Here is a 17,130-nt window from a genome sequence, read left to right on the forward strand (position 1 = left end):
TCTGTCCTCGTGATAGTTTGCTGAGAATGATGGTTTCCAGCCATCCTTTTCCCTGCGAAGGACATGAACTCATCCTTTTTTTCAGCTGCATAGTATTCCATGGTATATATGTGCCACATTCTCTTAATCCAGTCTGTCATTGATGGACATTTGGGTTGGTTCCAAGTCTTTGCTATTGTGAATAGTGCTGCAATAAACATATGTGTGCATGTGTCTTTATAGTAGCATGATTTATAGTCCTTTGGGTATATACCCAGTAATGGGATTGCTGGGGCAAATGGTAATTCTAGTTCTAGATCCTTGAGGAATCGCCACACTGTCTTCCACAATGGTTAAACCAATTTACACTCCCACCAACAGTGTAAAAGTGTTCCTATTTCTCTACATCCTCCCCAGCATCTATTGTTTCCTGACTTTTTAATGATTGCCATTCTAACTGGTGTGAGATGGTATCTCATTGTGGTTTTGATTTGCATTTCTGTGATGACCAGTGATGATGAGCATTTTTTCATGTGTCTGTTGGCTGCATAGATGTCTTCTTTTGAGAAATGTCTGTTCATATCATTTGCCCACTTTTTGATGGGGTTGTTTCTTTCTTGTAAATTTGTTTGAGTTCTTCGTAGATTCTGGATATTAGCCCTTTGTCAGATGGGTAGATTGCAAAAATTTTCTCCCATTCTGTAGGTTGCCTGTTCACTGTGATGGTAGTTTCTTTTGCCGTGCAGAAGCTCTTTAGTTTAATCAGATCCCATTTGTCTATTTTGGCTTTTGTTGCCATTGCTGGTGTTTTAGTCAGGAAGTCCTTGCCCATGCATATGTCCTGAATGGTATTGCCTAGGTTTTCTCCTAGGGTTTTTATGGTTTTAGGTCTAACATTTAAGTCTTTAATCCATCTTGCATCAATTTTTGTATAAGGTGTAAGGTAAGGACGGAGTCTCACTGTATTACCCAGGTTCAAGTGCAGTGGCACGATCTTGGCTCACTGCAGCCTCTGCCTTGCGGGTTCAAGCAATTCTCCTGATTCAGCCTTCCAAGTAGCTGGGATTTCAGGTGCCCGCCACTATGCCCGGCTAATTTTTGTACTTTCAGTAGAAATGGGGTTTCACCACGTTGGCCAGGCTGGCCTTGAACTCCTGACCTCAGGTGATCCATCCATCTTGGCTTCCCAAACTGCTGGGATTACAGGTGTGAGCCACTGCGCCCAGCCTGGACTTTTTTTTTTTAAGTCACGTATATGTATGAGTCTGTTTACTGTGTTATTATATGAAATGCTTTTCTTACTATGGAATGCAGGAAAAAAATTGGAAAAACTGGCTTAGGAACCTGTGCTTTTAGGTAAGTCTTACAAAGCTTAAGAAAAGAAGGTCTTGGAAATAATATAGAGCAGAAATTTAAAAAATAGAAAATAGGAAAATAATAGAAAAAATTAAAGAAACTAATAGTTTGGCATTTTGAAAAGACCATAAGATCAGTAAAATTGACAAACCCTTAGCTAGGCTAAGGAAAGAGAGAGTAGCCTCAACTAAAAGTCAGAAATGAAAAAGGAGACATTGCAACTGATGCCACAGAAATACAAAGGATCATAAATGACTATTACGAACAATTATATGCCAACATATTGGCTAACCTGAAAGAAACTGATAGATTTCTAGAAACTTACCAAGACTGAATAATGAAGAAATAGAAAATCTGAGCAGACCCATAAGCAGTAAGGAAATTCCATTAGTAATAAAAAATCTCCTAGCAAAGAAAAGCCCAGGACCACATAGCTTCATTGGGGAATTCTACCAGACATTTAAAGGAGAATTGACACCAATTCTTCTTAAATTCTTCCAAAAAAATGGAAGAGGAAGGAACACTTCCAGACTCATTTAATGAGGTCAGCATTACCTTGATACCAAAGCCAGAGATACTATAAGAAAACTACAGGCCAATATCTCTAATGAATATTGTAAAAATCTCCAGCAAAATACTAGCAAGATGAATTCAGTAACACATTAAAAGGATCTTACACTATGACCAAGTGGAATTTATCTCTGGGATGCAAGAATGGCTCAACATATGAAACTCAATAAATATAGATTATATACCATATTAACAATTGAGGACAAAAATCACATCATTTCAATTGATTCAGTAAAAGCATTGACAAAACATAACTTTTTATGATAAAAACACTCAACGGTCTAGAAATAGAAGGAAATTATCTCAACATAGTAAAGGTAATATGTGAAAAGCTCACAGCTAACATAATCATTAGTGAAAAATGAAGTTTTTCCTCTAAGATCAGGAACAAGGCAAGAATGCCCACTCATCACTTTCTTCAACATTGTAATAGAAATCCTAGCTAGAGCAGTTAGACGAGAAAAATAAATAAAAAGCATCCAAATTGGAAAGGAGGAAGTAAGGTTATCCCTAATCACAGATGACTTGGTTTTACATGTATAAAACCTTAAAGATTCTAAAAAAAAAAAAAAAAAGCAAAACCTTTAAGAACTAATAAACAAATCCAGCCAAGTTGCAGGATACAAAGTCAACTCTCCAAAATCAGTTGTGTTTCTGTGCACTAACAATTAAGGAAATAATCTCATTTACAGTAGCATCACAAAGAATAAAATACATAAGAGTAAACTTAATCAGGGGGGAAAGACATACATTGAAAACTATAAAACATTGCTGAAATAAAGATACAAAAAAATGGAAAAACATACCTTTGATATTATTATGCTGAAACTAAAGCCAGACAAATACTACTGGTTGAGCATCTCTACTCCAAAAATCCAAAATTCAGAATGCTCCAATGAGCATTTCCTTTGAGTATGACCTTTGAGCACTGTAAGCGCTCAAAAAGTTATGGATTTTGGAGCATTTTGGATTTAGGATTCTCGTATTAGGGCTGCTCAATCTGTACAAGAAGACCAATGTTCCTGATGAATATTGATGCAATATGTCGTGGATTGGAAGACTTAATATTGTTAAAATGTCCATACTGTCCAATCTACAAAGTCAGAACAATCTCTGGCAAAATCCTTATGGCGTTTTTTGCAGAAACAGATAAAACCATCCTAAAATTCATATGGACTCTCAAAGGAGCCTGAGTAGCCAAAGCAGTCTTGAGAAAGAAGAACAAAGCTGGAGGCCTCACACTTCCTGATTCCATAGCGTATTACAAAGCTATAGTAATCAAAACAGTGTGGTATTTGCATAAAAACAGGCATATAGACCAATGGCACAGACTAGAGAGCCCAGAAATAAACACATATAGTCAAATGATCTTTGATGAGCATACCATGACTACACAATGGAAAAAAGGATAGTTTCTTCAGTAAATTGTGTTGGGAAAACTGGATATCCACATGCAAAAGAATGAGGTTTACCATATACAAAATTTAATTAAAAATGGATTAAATATAAGAACTGAGACTGTGAAAGTCCTAGAATAAAACAGGGGAAAAGCTTCATGATATTGGAATTATAAGTGGTTTCTTGATACGACATCAAAAGCACAAGTAGCAAAAGCAGCAAAAACATGTACATCCAACTTAAAAAACTAAAAAAGTAAAAAAATCCAACTTAAAAATCTTCTATGCAGCAAATAAACAATCATCAGAGTGTAAACACAGCCTAAGGAATAGGAGAAGATATTTGTAAACCATGTATTAGACAAGGGGTTAATATTGAGAATATGTAAAGAACTTGACAACTCATTAACAAATAATCTGAATAAAAAAATGGGCAGAACCCAAATAGAGATTTCTCCAAAGAAGATATGTGCATGACCAGCAGGCATGTGAAAAGATGCTCTATACAACTAATCATTAGGGAGATGCAAATCAAAACCACGATAAGATATTATCTCACACCTGTTAAGATGGCCACCATCAAAGAAGAAACAAATAATAACAAGTGTTGACAAGGATGTAGAGGAACTGGAACCCTTGCACAATGTTGGTGGAATTGTAAAGTGACACAGCTCTTATGGAAAATGTATGGAAATTCTTCCTGAAATTAAAAATAGCACTATTATATAATCCAGCAGTCCCACTACTGGGTATATATTCAGAGGGAATGAGATTAGGATGTTAAAGATACATCTGCACTCCTATGTTCAGTGAAGCATTATTCACAGTAACCAAGATGTGGAACCTAAGTGTCCATCAGTGGATGAATGGATAAAGAAAATACAATATATACATAAAACAGAATATCATTCAACCTTATAAGGAAGAAATTCTTGTCATGCTGCCTCTGGTTGAACCTTCAGGACATTTTGCTAAGTGAAATAACCCAATCACAAAAAGATGAATACTTGCATAATTTCACTAATATGAGGTATCTAAAGGAATTAAACTCATAGAAACAGAAGCTAGAATGGTGGTTGCCAAGGAAACGAATTATTCAGTGAGTGTAGAGTTTCAGTCATGTAAGATGAAAAAGTGCTAGTGATCTGTCGTACAACAATGTGCATGTAGTTAAAATACTGTGCTATACACTTGAAAATTGTGAAGAGGTAAATTTATGTTTTTTTTTACTACAGGAAATGCACAAAAGGTCAATAAGCATACAAAACAAAATGTTATCAGTGGTTTTCTCTGGAATAAGAATACAGATTTTTAGTTTTTGCTTTTAGGTTTATTGTAAAGTCCTTTTGAATTAAAATACAAAAACAAACAAACCCTTTTTTTGTTAGCTTTATATTGTTAAAACTTTTCCTAAAAGTAGATTATACCTTCCATTGTAGACCTTTGAGCCATCTATTATTTTTAAAACTGTACCCTGTTAAACCCCATCTTGTTTGACTTGGAGACCTCATTCTTCAAGTAGCCTGTAGTGACCAAGTAAAATAACTTTGTATCTAGTTTCGTCATCAGAACACTAAGCACTGTATAAAAATTCATCAGTAAATATTAGCTGCTACATCCATAAAGTGAGCCAGTACTCTAAAACTGTATACTGGCTGTTGCTAAAGAAGCAGAGTTTGTTTAAATATGTGTTCCTTAGACTGAATTCAAATGACTGGAGAACTGATTTTGTCCAGGCTTTAATACTGAACTTTGCTAAGTCAAGAATAGCTTTTAAGGAAGATTTTGAATATGTGACCTTTATTTGTGTATAAATACTGAGTCTCAAGGTGCTTTAATTGACATGTGGTGAATAATAGAGGAGTGCAAAATACTATATTCTACTTAATACTACCCTTGCATTTCTAATAAAGGTATGACAAAGCAGGTATTGTTAGAATTTCTAATCTCATAGTTGCTCACTTTTTGTTCCAGGTTTTTAAATTTTTTTATCTATGCCTTTATTACAGTTAACCCATTTATCTCCCATTTACATCATCAGTTTTTACCTTCCTATTGGATTAGTCTTCCTCCCCTCATACTTGCTTCCTAGACTGTTCCAGTGGGATGTTTATCTCCCTAGTTCCATGAAGCATTCCAGTGTTACCAACAGCCCCATCTTGCTAATCCAGTAGAAACTCTGAGTTCGTCCTACTTGGTCTTCCAACAGCATTTATCTTATTTTATTTGTACTTATTTATGTGAGATAGGGTTGAAACCTCAACCTGCTGGATTCAGGTGTTCCACCACCTCAGCCTCCTGAGTAGCTGGGACTGTAAGGCACATGCTACCATGTCCAACTAAATTTTGTATTTTTTTGTAGAGAAAGGGTTTCTCCTCTCTTCCTTTCATATCTCATACCATCAGTCCATCAAGTTTTGTTAGCTTTGCTTTCAGATTCTATGATTAATCTGACCACTTCTTATGACCTTCTCTGCTACCACCCTAGACGTGCTGCAATAATTTCCTAACAGGTCTCCTTCCTTCTACTCTTGTTCCCTGTACTCACATATTAGCTAGAATGATCTTTAGCAAAAGTAAGTCAGATCATGTTGAAACCTTCCAATAATTCCCCAGCACTCTGAAATAAAATCCAAAGCTCTTGACATAACCTACTAGCCACTACTCATTCTGTCCCTTAGCTCTCTTACTGACTTCTCCGCCCTTTTTTTTCTCTTGAGACAGGCTCTCACTCTGTCATCCAGGCTGGAGTGCATTGGCGCAATCTCAGCTCACTGCAACCTCCACCTCCCAGGTTCAAGCGATTCTCCTACCTCCCAAGTAGCTGGGATTACAGGTGTGTGCCACCATGTCCGACTAATTTTTCGTATTTTTAGTAGAGCAGAGGTTTCACCATGTTGGCCTGGCTGGCCTTGAACTCCTGACCTCAGGTGACCCACCCGCCTCGGCCTCCCAAAGTGCTGGGATTACAGATGCGAGCCACCATACCCAGCCTCTCCACCCCTTCCTGTTCTGCTGATACCACACTTGTTTTCCTGTTACTTCTTGTCCATGCCAAAATTGTCCTGCCTCAGAGCTTTTGCACGTGTTCATTCTTTTTCCTGGATTTCTCTTTTCCCTGATAATTTATGTGTCTCTCTGACTCAGTTTAAGCATCAGCTCAGGTGTTAACTCCTCAGAGTGGTCTTCCTCACTTTACAACATGGTCTTCCCTGTGTTTTCTGTATTTTCATCTCTGTTCCATTTTACTCTGTAGCCTTATACATTATAGGATATGTTTAAATGTTGATTGATTGTCTTCAGCAGTAAGCTCCATGAGGCCAGGAGCTTTGTTCATTACTGTGTTCCCAATGCCTGAGATGGGACTTGGCACATAGTAGTTAATAAATATTTGTGGAATGAATGAATATTTAGTGATACAAATAAATGATATTTATTTAGTGCCAAATGCAGTGTTATGGCATTGTAGATACAAAGACAAAAAGACACTAACTCTACAATGAAGAAGAGAGGCAGATGTGCAAACAACTAACTATAAAGCAATATGTTAATTGCTTTAATGAAAGTGTATGTATGTAAAGATGTGTGTATAGTGGAAACTTATAGGAAGGAGCTTAGACTATTAAGGAGAGTCAGTAATGAAGTTACAGAAAAGGTAACCTTTCACGTGAGACTTGAAGGATAAATAGGAGACTATCAGGCAGACATCCAACTGAGGAAATAGTATGCTTCAAACCACAGAGGTATGAGAGGTCAGCTGGGCATGTGTCTGGTACTACCAGAAGTTGGAATTGATGGAATATAAAGTCTGAAATTAGGAATAGCCAGAGATGAGACTGGGCAGATAAGAAGTTTTGGGAATGGCAATAGAGCTAAATTATGTAGGATTGTATTTGCTATGCAAAAAAGCTTGTGTGTGAAAAACCACTGAAGAATTTTGAACAGAGAAATGAACAGGAGAATCTGATTGGTATTTTAGAAAGTCACTGGAAGCAGTGTAGAGGCAGATGAATAGGACTTGGTAATTGATTGAAATATCAGGGGTAGTGACTTCCTGGACTTTGGCTTGAACAGCTGGGCTGACAGTGATACTGTTCACCAAACTATGAAGTTGGGGAGAGGAGAGCAGCGAATTTTTTTTTTTTTTTTTTTTTTGAGAGGATGGCTAGAATTTAGAAGTATATAATTATCTTAGTGCTCAGAAATCTTATGGTTTACTTGTATCACTTAATATAATTTTTAATACTACACCTAATTACAAACATACTAAATTTGTCTTTAAGATACTTCCTTCCTTTACAAACGGACATATAAACTGCTGAATGGAAGGACCAGGACATCTCTTAGTTTTGCCAGTTTTTAAGGAGACCAAAGAGAAGAGAGAATGCTCTTGGTAGTGTAGTGAAACCAAAGAAGTTCTTTTTTTAATATGCAAAGAAATGATTTGAAATTTAGGGCCTTCCACAGTTTCAAACATACATAAAAAGCCTTGATTTTCAGGGGAAAAAAAAATAACAAGTTGGGAAAAATGCTCCTAAATTTGTTGGAGCTGACTTTTACCTCTCAGATTGTTATCTAATTGGTTTTGTTTTCTGATTTATGGAACATGAGTAGACTTTACTTCTTTGGATCCTTTAAAAAAATCATTATGAACTAAAGTGTTTGTATGCAGATAAGCTTATCTGTACGTTCATGGTTTAGTTGATTTCTTGATTTGGTATGTTCCCATGCTGCTGAAGCCAACAAAACAGAAGGAGAAAAGCAGATTGTATTTGTCCTGTGGCATTAGGGATATGGCAAGATCTTAGACCAGTGCTAACCCATTAGCATTATTTAATGTGGACCACAAATGTGAACCACATAGGTGATTCTAAATTCTCTAGAAGCCACTTTAAAAAGTACAAAAGTAAACAAATGAAGTTAATTTTAATGTTTTATTTAAAGCAATATATCCAAAATAGTATCATTTCAACGTATAATGAGTATAAAAGGAATAGACAATTTGTATTTTTTTGTACAAAGTCTTTGAAATCCAAGTATATTTTATATGCACAGCACATCAGTTTAGACTAACTACACTTCAAGTGCTCGATAGCTACTTGTGACTAATTGGACAGTATAGTCCTAGATCATTCTTAAACTAAAAAGTAGAGGTTGCTCGGCATTCTGCAGCATTTGAGAGTATCTGTCCAACATGGAGTAATTTATGTGCTGCTTGTTACATTTTCCTGAGTATATTAAAGAGTTTCTTCTTTTGTCCTGTCATCATTTTCCTGCTTACAGTAATTTTGTCCAATAAATATCTGCTTATCAATATTCATTGCCTTTGCTTTCTCTTACACGTTTATAGTAATGTCCTATTATGGCTAAAACAATAGCTTATCTTTAAATTTTAGTGATTTTGTTTTAATTACAAGAGTACTGCCTGTTCTTTTTGTAACACATTTAAACAATACTGTGGCATATGTTGTATAAAAAGATAATAATTCTTTATAATTCTTTTTCCTCTTTCAGTTCCTGCTCTCCCAGTTGTAATCAGTGTTAGCAGTTTAGATAATAGCTTTTTTTTTCCTCGTTAGGAATATACACTTAAGAGAAATTCTTGCTAATTGAGAAAATTAGTATTTGGAAAATACCTCTTAAAAGTAAACCTATTAAAAATGGAGACAAGATTTATTAGTTATTAATGAAAAAGATTTGTTAGGGACAGTATTCAGAAATGAAAACATTTTAGTATATGTATTTTTCTATATGTTTAACAAAATTTAAATTGTAACTGCAGCTATGCTAATTCTCAGAATTAACAAAGAATGATGTGATACCTTCTTGGCATAATTTTTCCAGTAAAATTGTATAATTGTCTGATAGCATCCTTCATTTTGTGTTTCATTTATCTAGCATTTGTTATATAAAATAGAGTTGTACATCAGTTTTATCAAAACTCTTGAGGGTTTCACCAGTTTCTCAAGATATTTTCTTACCCCTTTCTTAATTCTTACTGTCATTGTCCTTCTTTAGTTGTTGAGTGAATTGTCCTATCTTTAGTTGTTGAGTGGTTTGATTCTGTCAGAATCCAAGGATTTTGCTGTGAGATGAGCATTTTCTAATATTATTTTCATAGACTTTATGAAATCCTGCATTCTTTTGAGAGTTTGTATTTCCACATTACAACTGAGTTGCATTGTATTTACTTTGTATAATTGGTTATTTACAGCATTAGGCCATTAGTGAGAAATTGATAAACAAAACCAGGAAACATGGTTGCAGTAGGTGTTAGTGTCTAGTAGAAACAGATATCAGGGGACATTAAGAATACTGATGTATCATAAGGGCCTTGACTCCCTCTGCAAACTTGTAACTTAAGGGATTCAATGTCCATTTAAGTAGTAATAGCTGACTTTTATGGAGACTTTTACCATGCCTGGCAAATTTCTGTACACGCGTATTTTTAGGTAATCTGCTCAGTGTGCCTATAAGTCTGTTATTATCCCCATTTTATGCATTAAGTAAACTAAGGCTTGGAGCAGTAACTTTTGTAGTATAGAATCTGGCCCATTGAAGACTTATAAAGTAGACTTCTGTCGGGACTGCTCAACACAAAAGGAAGAAAGTCCAAATAAATAATATTAAGCACAAAAAAGGGGACATACAGCAGAGATAAAGCAACAACAAGAAATTATTGTGAATAACTTTTATATCAATAAATTTGAGAAGCTAGGTCAAAGGCAGATTTTCTAGAAGAAGAAAGAGAAACTGGAATAGACCTTAGAAAACGAATCATTTTTAAACATCTTCACCAAAAAGTATGAGTCCCAGACAGTGCTGCCAAGGAATTCTACCAACAGTAAGCCCACCCACCCTTATTTTATAAATCTTTAACTTACATAGTGTGTCTTGCAGTAACCTTGGTAACCCAATCATATAACTCCCAGTACTGGGAGGGAAAATCATAGACCAGTCTCATTTGAATATACATGCAAACCCCTCAATATTGACAAGCCAAATGAACAGCCAGCCATTTGTCCTGACATTGAATGTTCCATGTTTTTCCATTGATTTGAAGTGCCACATTTATTATAAAATGAATTCCATGTAGATGTGGATCCATTTTAGGGGGGTTTACTTGTGTGCTTAATCTGTCATCTTGAATTAAAAGCCTGTCTGTTGAATCTTAACATTCAAGATATTTGCATTGGCATTTAAATGTATGAGAATTGTAATGGTCTGGTAATGGTCTGGTAGTGTATGCTTTATATAAATATCTTTCTGTCGCATAATTTTTTGCGACAGATTTGAAGAGGATGCCAGGATTAGAACTCAATATACTGAATTCCTCATTTGAGACATTTTGTAATTCCAAAGAATATATCATCATTCAAACAACTTTAAGTTGATAAAACTTAAAGATACTATTCAGAAAATAGATTTGAAATAAATATATTGTCTAAGTATTTTCCACAAAATTGTTTTCCTTCCATACCCTCCCATGTGCCTTGCCTCCTTCCCAAAGGAATTGGAGATGACTTTATAAAGGGACAGAGAAGCAAATATTATCAGACACCTGAGATGGACTAGTCATTGCATTTGAACACCAAACTTAATTCTGTGTTTTCTAGAAAAGAAAGCAGAATGGGACATATGTTATGCTATGTCTGGTAAAGGAACTATGTGACTTTGTCTCAGAGACATGCTTTCTTTCCTTTGTTTTATAAGTGAGACACTGGAAAGATGATAGTTGCCTTTAGCTTTGATTTTGCAAAAGTTAGGAAATGTTTTTCAGATAGATATTTTCTATGTTGACCAATGACTATGAAAGATAAGATTTTAGTTTTTTTTTTTAAAAAGAGACGGGCTCTCGCTACCTTTCCCAACCTGGAGTGCAGTGGTTGTTCATCCACAGGCATAGTAATAGCACACTGCAGCCTTGAACTCCTGGCCTCAAACTGTCCTCCCACCTCAGCCTTCCAAGTAACTCGGATTACAGGCGCATGCCTCTGGCTGAGATTTTAACATTAAATTTTTATTTAGGGAATGTTAACATCTGTAGTGAGCTGAGATAAATGATTTACTTTTGCTTTCAGAAAAATTCCAAGGCCTGACTGGTAAATGTGGAGGGACCCCTCAAGTTGGAAAATCATCTGTTTTGCAACCATCATAGTAAAGATGGAATCAGATAAGAATAATCAGATTTAGGATGTTACCTGGTTTTGATGAGGAAGCAGAGAATTTGCATGCTTTTAAAGTACTACCCCACACACCGCTTATTAATTGCAAGGGAGAAAATACGTAGTAATTATACAGTAGAAAAATCGGACAATACTTGGACTGGATGATCAAAGTTAAGAGCATCACTGAAGGACAGGCAGAAATCATGTGCCTCAAGATGTGATGCCCTAAGGACACATCACCACCATAAAGTGTTCTGACTGAAAATGTGTAACCTCAGTCTCATCACGGGAAGACATCAGACATACTTACATAGGAGCATTCTCTTAAAAAATAGAGTGGGGGCCGGGTGCGGTGACTTACACTTGTAGTCCCAGCGCTTTGGGAGCCGGAGGCAGGCAGATCACAAGGTCAGGAGTTCAAGACCAGCCTGGCTAATACGGTGAAACCTTGTCTCTAGTAAAAGTACAAAAATGAACCAGGTGTGGTGGTGGGCACCTGTAGTCCCAGCTACGTAGGAGACTGAGACAGGAGAATCACTTGAACCTGCGAGGCGGAGGTTACAGTGAGCCGAGATTGCACCACTGCACTCCAGCCTGAGTGACAGAGTGAGACTCTGTCGCAGGAAAAAAAAAAAAAATGAGTGGGAGGGGAGCTGTTCTCCCAAAATGTCAACATCATAAATGACAGCTTTCACTGTGGAGGTGTTCTAGAAGGTCGGAAACCTAAGACACCTGGCACTTAAAGGGACTACTTGACCCTAACTGGATCCTGTATGGAAAGGGAAATATTCTATAAAGGACATTACAAGATTGCTTGACAAAATTGGAATACTTATGTTAAATGAAAGTATTTTATTGGTGTTAAATATGCTGACATTGATAACTGTGTTGTGGCTGTGTAAGAGAATATCCCTATTTATAGGAAATGTATTATACTTTGAAGTGTTTAGGGCAAAGGGCCATGATGTCTGTAATTTGCCCTCAAAAATATTCAGGAAAAAAACTGCATCTGTGTGTGTGTGTGTGTGTGTGTGTGTGTGTGTGTATGTAAAGAGAGGAAGAGGAGGAGGAATATGCATGATTGCAAATGATAAATGAGGTGAAATATTAACCATTGGTGAATATGGGTAAACAGTGTAAGGGTACTATTTGTATTATTTTTACTTTTGTAACATCTGTAGGTATGAAATTATTCCCAGATAAAATGTTAAGACAATATATATAGTTTAGCTATGGTGCATTCAGATGAACTAACAAATACCAAATTTGTTCTAGAAGAATGAATAGTTAGTATGCCCATTAGGCAGTTTCTCTCAAATATCAGATGTCTCATGTGAGTCTTTGGTGAATACTGGATTAAATCAATTCATGGTTGAATTACCCAATGAGTGCCTTAAGTGCCAATACTCAGTTGTTGATTGAAGAGGGATCCATATGTTTTAGACACCAAATATGGGACAAACACCGTTGACGTTCTGTTGTGAAAATATGAAAGCTCAATTTATTTTGTGCTTGTTCAATTTCTCATGAAGATGGATCAGAGAGGTACTTAAAGGAAGTTACCAATATTTTCTCTCAGGGAGCCTTGGAAACTGTAGAAGCAATTGGACAGGTGCTCAGGTATGATCCCAGTGTTCAACAGTATAATATAAAAAAATGATTTGGCCTAAAATCTTTTAAAGGCATGCGTTAGCAATTGACTGACCTCCATTATGAAGGAATCTGAATTTTTATCCCCTTTAGAAAGTGTAATTTTTTTGAACAGAGTGCATGCTGATGGTCCTTCAAGGATAAATTAGCTGCAAAATGCACCCCAAATAATGGATTCTGTCTAGTTAGGAAGCAAATTAGATGGATAAAAAGCACTTAGAACATTGTAAAAAAGTTAAAACTGTGTTAAAAGAGAGAAAATACGGGCGCGGTACGGTGGCTTACACCTGTAATTCTAGCACTTCGGGAGGCCGAGGCGGGCGGATCACCTGAGGTCGGGAGTTTGAGACCAGCCTGACTAACATAGAGAAACCCCATCTCTACTAAAAATACAAAATTAGCCGGGCATGGTGGTGGGCACCTGTAACCCCAGGTACTTGGGAGGCTGAGGCAGGAGAATAGCTTGAACCCAAGAGGCAGAGGTTGTGGAGAGCCAAGATCGCGCCATTGCACTCCAGCCTGGGCAACAAGAGCGAAACTCCATCTCAAAAAAAGAGAGAGAGAGAGAATATCAAGTGCTAATAGCAGGTAGCAGGGTGGGAAAAGTTTAATCCAAGGTACATTTTTAAAAATTGTATGGCAGGCAGCCCCACTCCCAATGTGAAAAGCCTTTCATGCCTATAGTTGCAAAAGAAATTCATAAAAATGCAACAAGGCTTTAAATTAAATTGGCAGTATAGCGTTCTCCTCTTTTCCACGGTTTTGCTTTCCATAGTTTCAGTTCCTGTAGTCATCCATGGTGTGAAAATATTGCATACTATAATATACTTTGAGAGACCACATTCATGTAACTTTTATATATTATATGTAACAATATTACATATTATACTTGTTCTGTTTTATTATTAGTTATTGTTAATCTTTTCCTGTGCCTAATTTATAAATTGAAATTTATCATAGGTATGTATGTGTAGAAAAAGACAATATATATGGGGTTTGGTACTATCCATGGTCCAGGCATCCATTGGGGATCTTGGTACATATCCCCTGCGCAGGTAAGAGTGGGGACTACTGTATCTTGACAGTCCACAAGAATGGGGATGCTTCTCCTTTTTTGTGTCTGTGAGTTACGAAAGAATGGGCATAGTGGTGGATTGGAGTGTCTCCTACTGGCCTGAGAACTGATGGTTAAAATTTTAGGAATTCTTCAAACTGATTGTTAAACACAGCTATTATTAAAAACTAAAGAACATAGGCTTACTGTTAAAATTACATTTTTAAAAGCTAATAAATACTCCAAACTACTCACTTCCTAATTATTTACTACATTTTATTATGATCTATGCTTTTGAAGTTATTTATGTAAGTATATCCTATCTCTGGTTGAAATACTTATAATGGTGTGCCTTTGTACATTTTTCCCCCCAACTCTGTGTTTGGTAATGTCATAGTGATAACTAGAAATTAGCTATGGCAAGAATATTTACACTACAGAGATTGTCAAATGCCATAAATAGGACTTTATTTATTATTTCTTGATTGTACTTAAAGTGAGAGAGAGAATGCTGCTAATAAAAATGTATCATGCCTTTAGCTATTATATTGTAACTAAAAAAAAGTATATGTTCTTCCATTATTAAAAAATGATTACTTCAGCTAAGAAGTCACTCATATCATTGACATCAATGACATAAAGAAAAACATCAAGTAATACTACGAAGGCCACTTGGGAAGCTGATTGCTGAATATTTGCCAGCACACTGCTAGTCATGGCACAGTTGAAATCATTGCTTTTGTAGAAAATAGATAGTAATACAAATTTATTATACTGATTTTCAGCTACAGGAAGTAGTAGTATGACTGTATGTGAGCATTATTTAAGAAAAAAAGGTTGAATTTGTAAAGTCATTAACTGTGGCACATAATAATTTTAAAGTAGATAATTTGAGGCTTTTGATAGGTCTATTGCAGATTAGAAATAGAATCATAGAATTTAGAGTTTCTCTAGTATATGTCAGTCATCCAGCCTTTATCTAAATTCTGCTAGAGATAAAGCTCATTTTCTGATAATAACATTGGAGAAATCTAGGAAGTAGAATTCTTTCCTACATTGAACTAAATTTTGTTTTCCTTTTATTTCTAACATTTGGTTCTGGTACTGACTTCTGGAGAAACATAGAAACATAAACAAGAAATTTTGTGTCTTTTATAGAGCGGCCAATCTTTCAGGTATAAAGTTAGCTGTGGTTTTTTGGGCTCTTTGGGCAAGAGTTATACCTTTAGTTCTTTTAGCTCTACACTGTGTGACATATTTTCTAAACTCTGTAATCTAAGAGTGTGTTGCCTTTTTAAAACATCACGTCACTATTTTGGGGCTTTTATTGACCTTGTGAACAAAATAAAAGCCTTTAGGTCTTTCTTTATGCAAATTGTACAGAAGTCACGTCTTCTGTCTTCTGTTTGATTCTTTAAAAAAAAAAAAAAAAAACAACTCCAAAAGAGATCCTTGCGTTTACTGTTTTATACCTTCATATTGCTTTCAGTACAGCATTTCAGATTATAGAAATGATACTGAATTTTAATTTTTTAATTTTTGGTATTCTGTCATTTTTATGTCAGTTGCAGATTTGGTAAGCACTGTTTATTGTTTACATCTAAATTATTGTATAAAATGTTGAATTTCAAAGGGCTATATAATCCTTTAATCTCTAAATTCATTTCTACCCATTATTTTTTGTTGTTTAATCTTTTGTGAGTCCACTTATCAGTTTTGCTAAGTAATCCCCATTTCATCATTTTATATCCAGAAGTTCATTATGATATATTTTGTCAGTTGTTTTATTTACTGTAATCCAGATGTGCTATGTCTCTGGTATCCCTTCCTATGAAACACACTTCAGTACTTAGTGTGGCATTTTTTGAAAAATCAGTAATTAGGCGTTTTTTGAAAAATCCTGGCATGGCTAAATGTTAAGGTCATATTCTTCCTCAAATGGAATATATAAAATACATGAAGAATGTTGGGCTAGATATTAACTAAGATATCAAAAGAGAAAAAGAACAAGATAATCACTGGAGATACTTAATGATCAGGGCCACGGTATTACTTGGGCTGAAAGGAAAATAACCTGTGCCATGAGAATAGAGCTTTTTCACCAAGGAAGTATTCTGGACCAGGTGAAATTTTAGGGGTCTGGAATAGAGTGGACAGGATGTGTTAGCCTTTTTTCCTCTCTACCTTCTCATTATCTCCTTTTGAAATGTATGTTGTGAAATGTTAACAGTGGGTGCATCTGCATGTATGTGAGTGTTTCTCTGTTGTGTATTGCACCTCCTTACTCTGTCCTGGACAAACTTATCCCTACTTCATAGCATTATTTTGAAAATTAAAAGAATAATTCAATATGAAATTCCCTAGCACATTTTGTTGTATTTAGTAGATAGTAGATAAAGGTTTAACTTTTGTTATATTTCTTCTTGTTAAATTCCATTGAGCTACCATGGTGGAGGTTGTCAGGAAGTTACTAGAGTGAATTGTCTCATCACAGTTTCCTCCGTCTTCTACCCTCCTTCATCCTAGCCAGATCTGTTTTATTACTGCTGGAAGCAAGGGAAATTCATGGCAAGTCACTTGACTAAATGGTATTAATAGAATAATACTTTTCTCTTTTCTAAAAAATATCAAAAGCAACATCTTCTAGAAAGCATTCTCTGATAAGTCATTTCATTTTCTAGCCAACATTCAAGTTACTCTCAAAAATCACTTTATGTGCATATATATTTATGTTGAACAAAAACAAAAAATTAAAGGAAAAAAAAAAGACTGGGCACAGTGGTTCATGCCTGTACTCCCAGCACTTTGGGAGACTGAGGTGGGTGGATTGCCTTGAGCTCAGCCTGGGCTTGAGACCAGTCTAGGCAACATGGCGAAACCCCATCTCTACCAGAAATACAAAAACAAACAAACAGAACCACAAAGCCAGGCACGGTGGCATGTGTCTGTGGTCCCA

General features: G+C 35.8%; 1 protein-coding gene across 12 annotated transcripts in view; it reads left to right on the forward strand.

The window, feature by feature from the left end:
• R3HCC1L (R3H domain and coiled-coil containing 1 like) overlaps positions 1 to 17,130 on the forward strand; it is a 102,180-nt gene that overhangs the window by 55,588 nt on the left and 29,462 nt on the right. The window contains exon 3 of one of the 12 annotated variants that reach the window (XM_077947131.1): positions 6,023 to 6,138. The exons of 10 other annotated variants lie outside the window; for them this stretch is intronic. Coding sequence is in view for 1 of the 2 variants with exons in the window: in XM_077947121.1 (XP_077803247.1) it covers positions 6,027 to 6,138 (112 nt within the window). In the remaining variant the exon portion in view is untranslated. The remainder of the gene's footprint in view (positions 1 to 6,022; positions 6,139 to 17,130) is intronic. One more of the 12 variants, XM_077947121.1, reaches the window with a different exon arrangement.

The sequence above is a fragment of the Macaca mulatta genome, chromosome 9 (genome assembly GCF_049350105.2).
Source record: "Macaca mulatta isolate MMU2019108-1 chromosome 9, T2T-MMU8v2.0, whole genome shotgun sequence".
Classification (NCBI taxonomy): Eukaryota; Metazoa; Chordata; class Mammalia; order Primates; family Cercopithecidae; genus Macaca; species Macaca mulatta.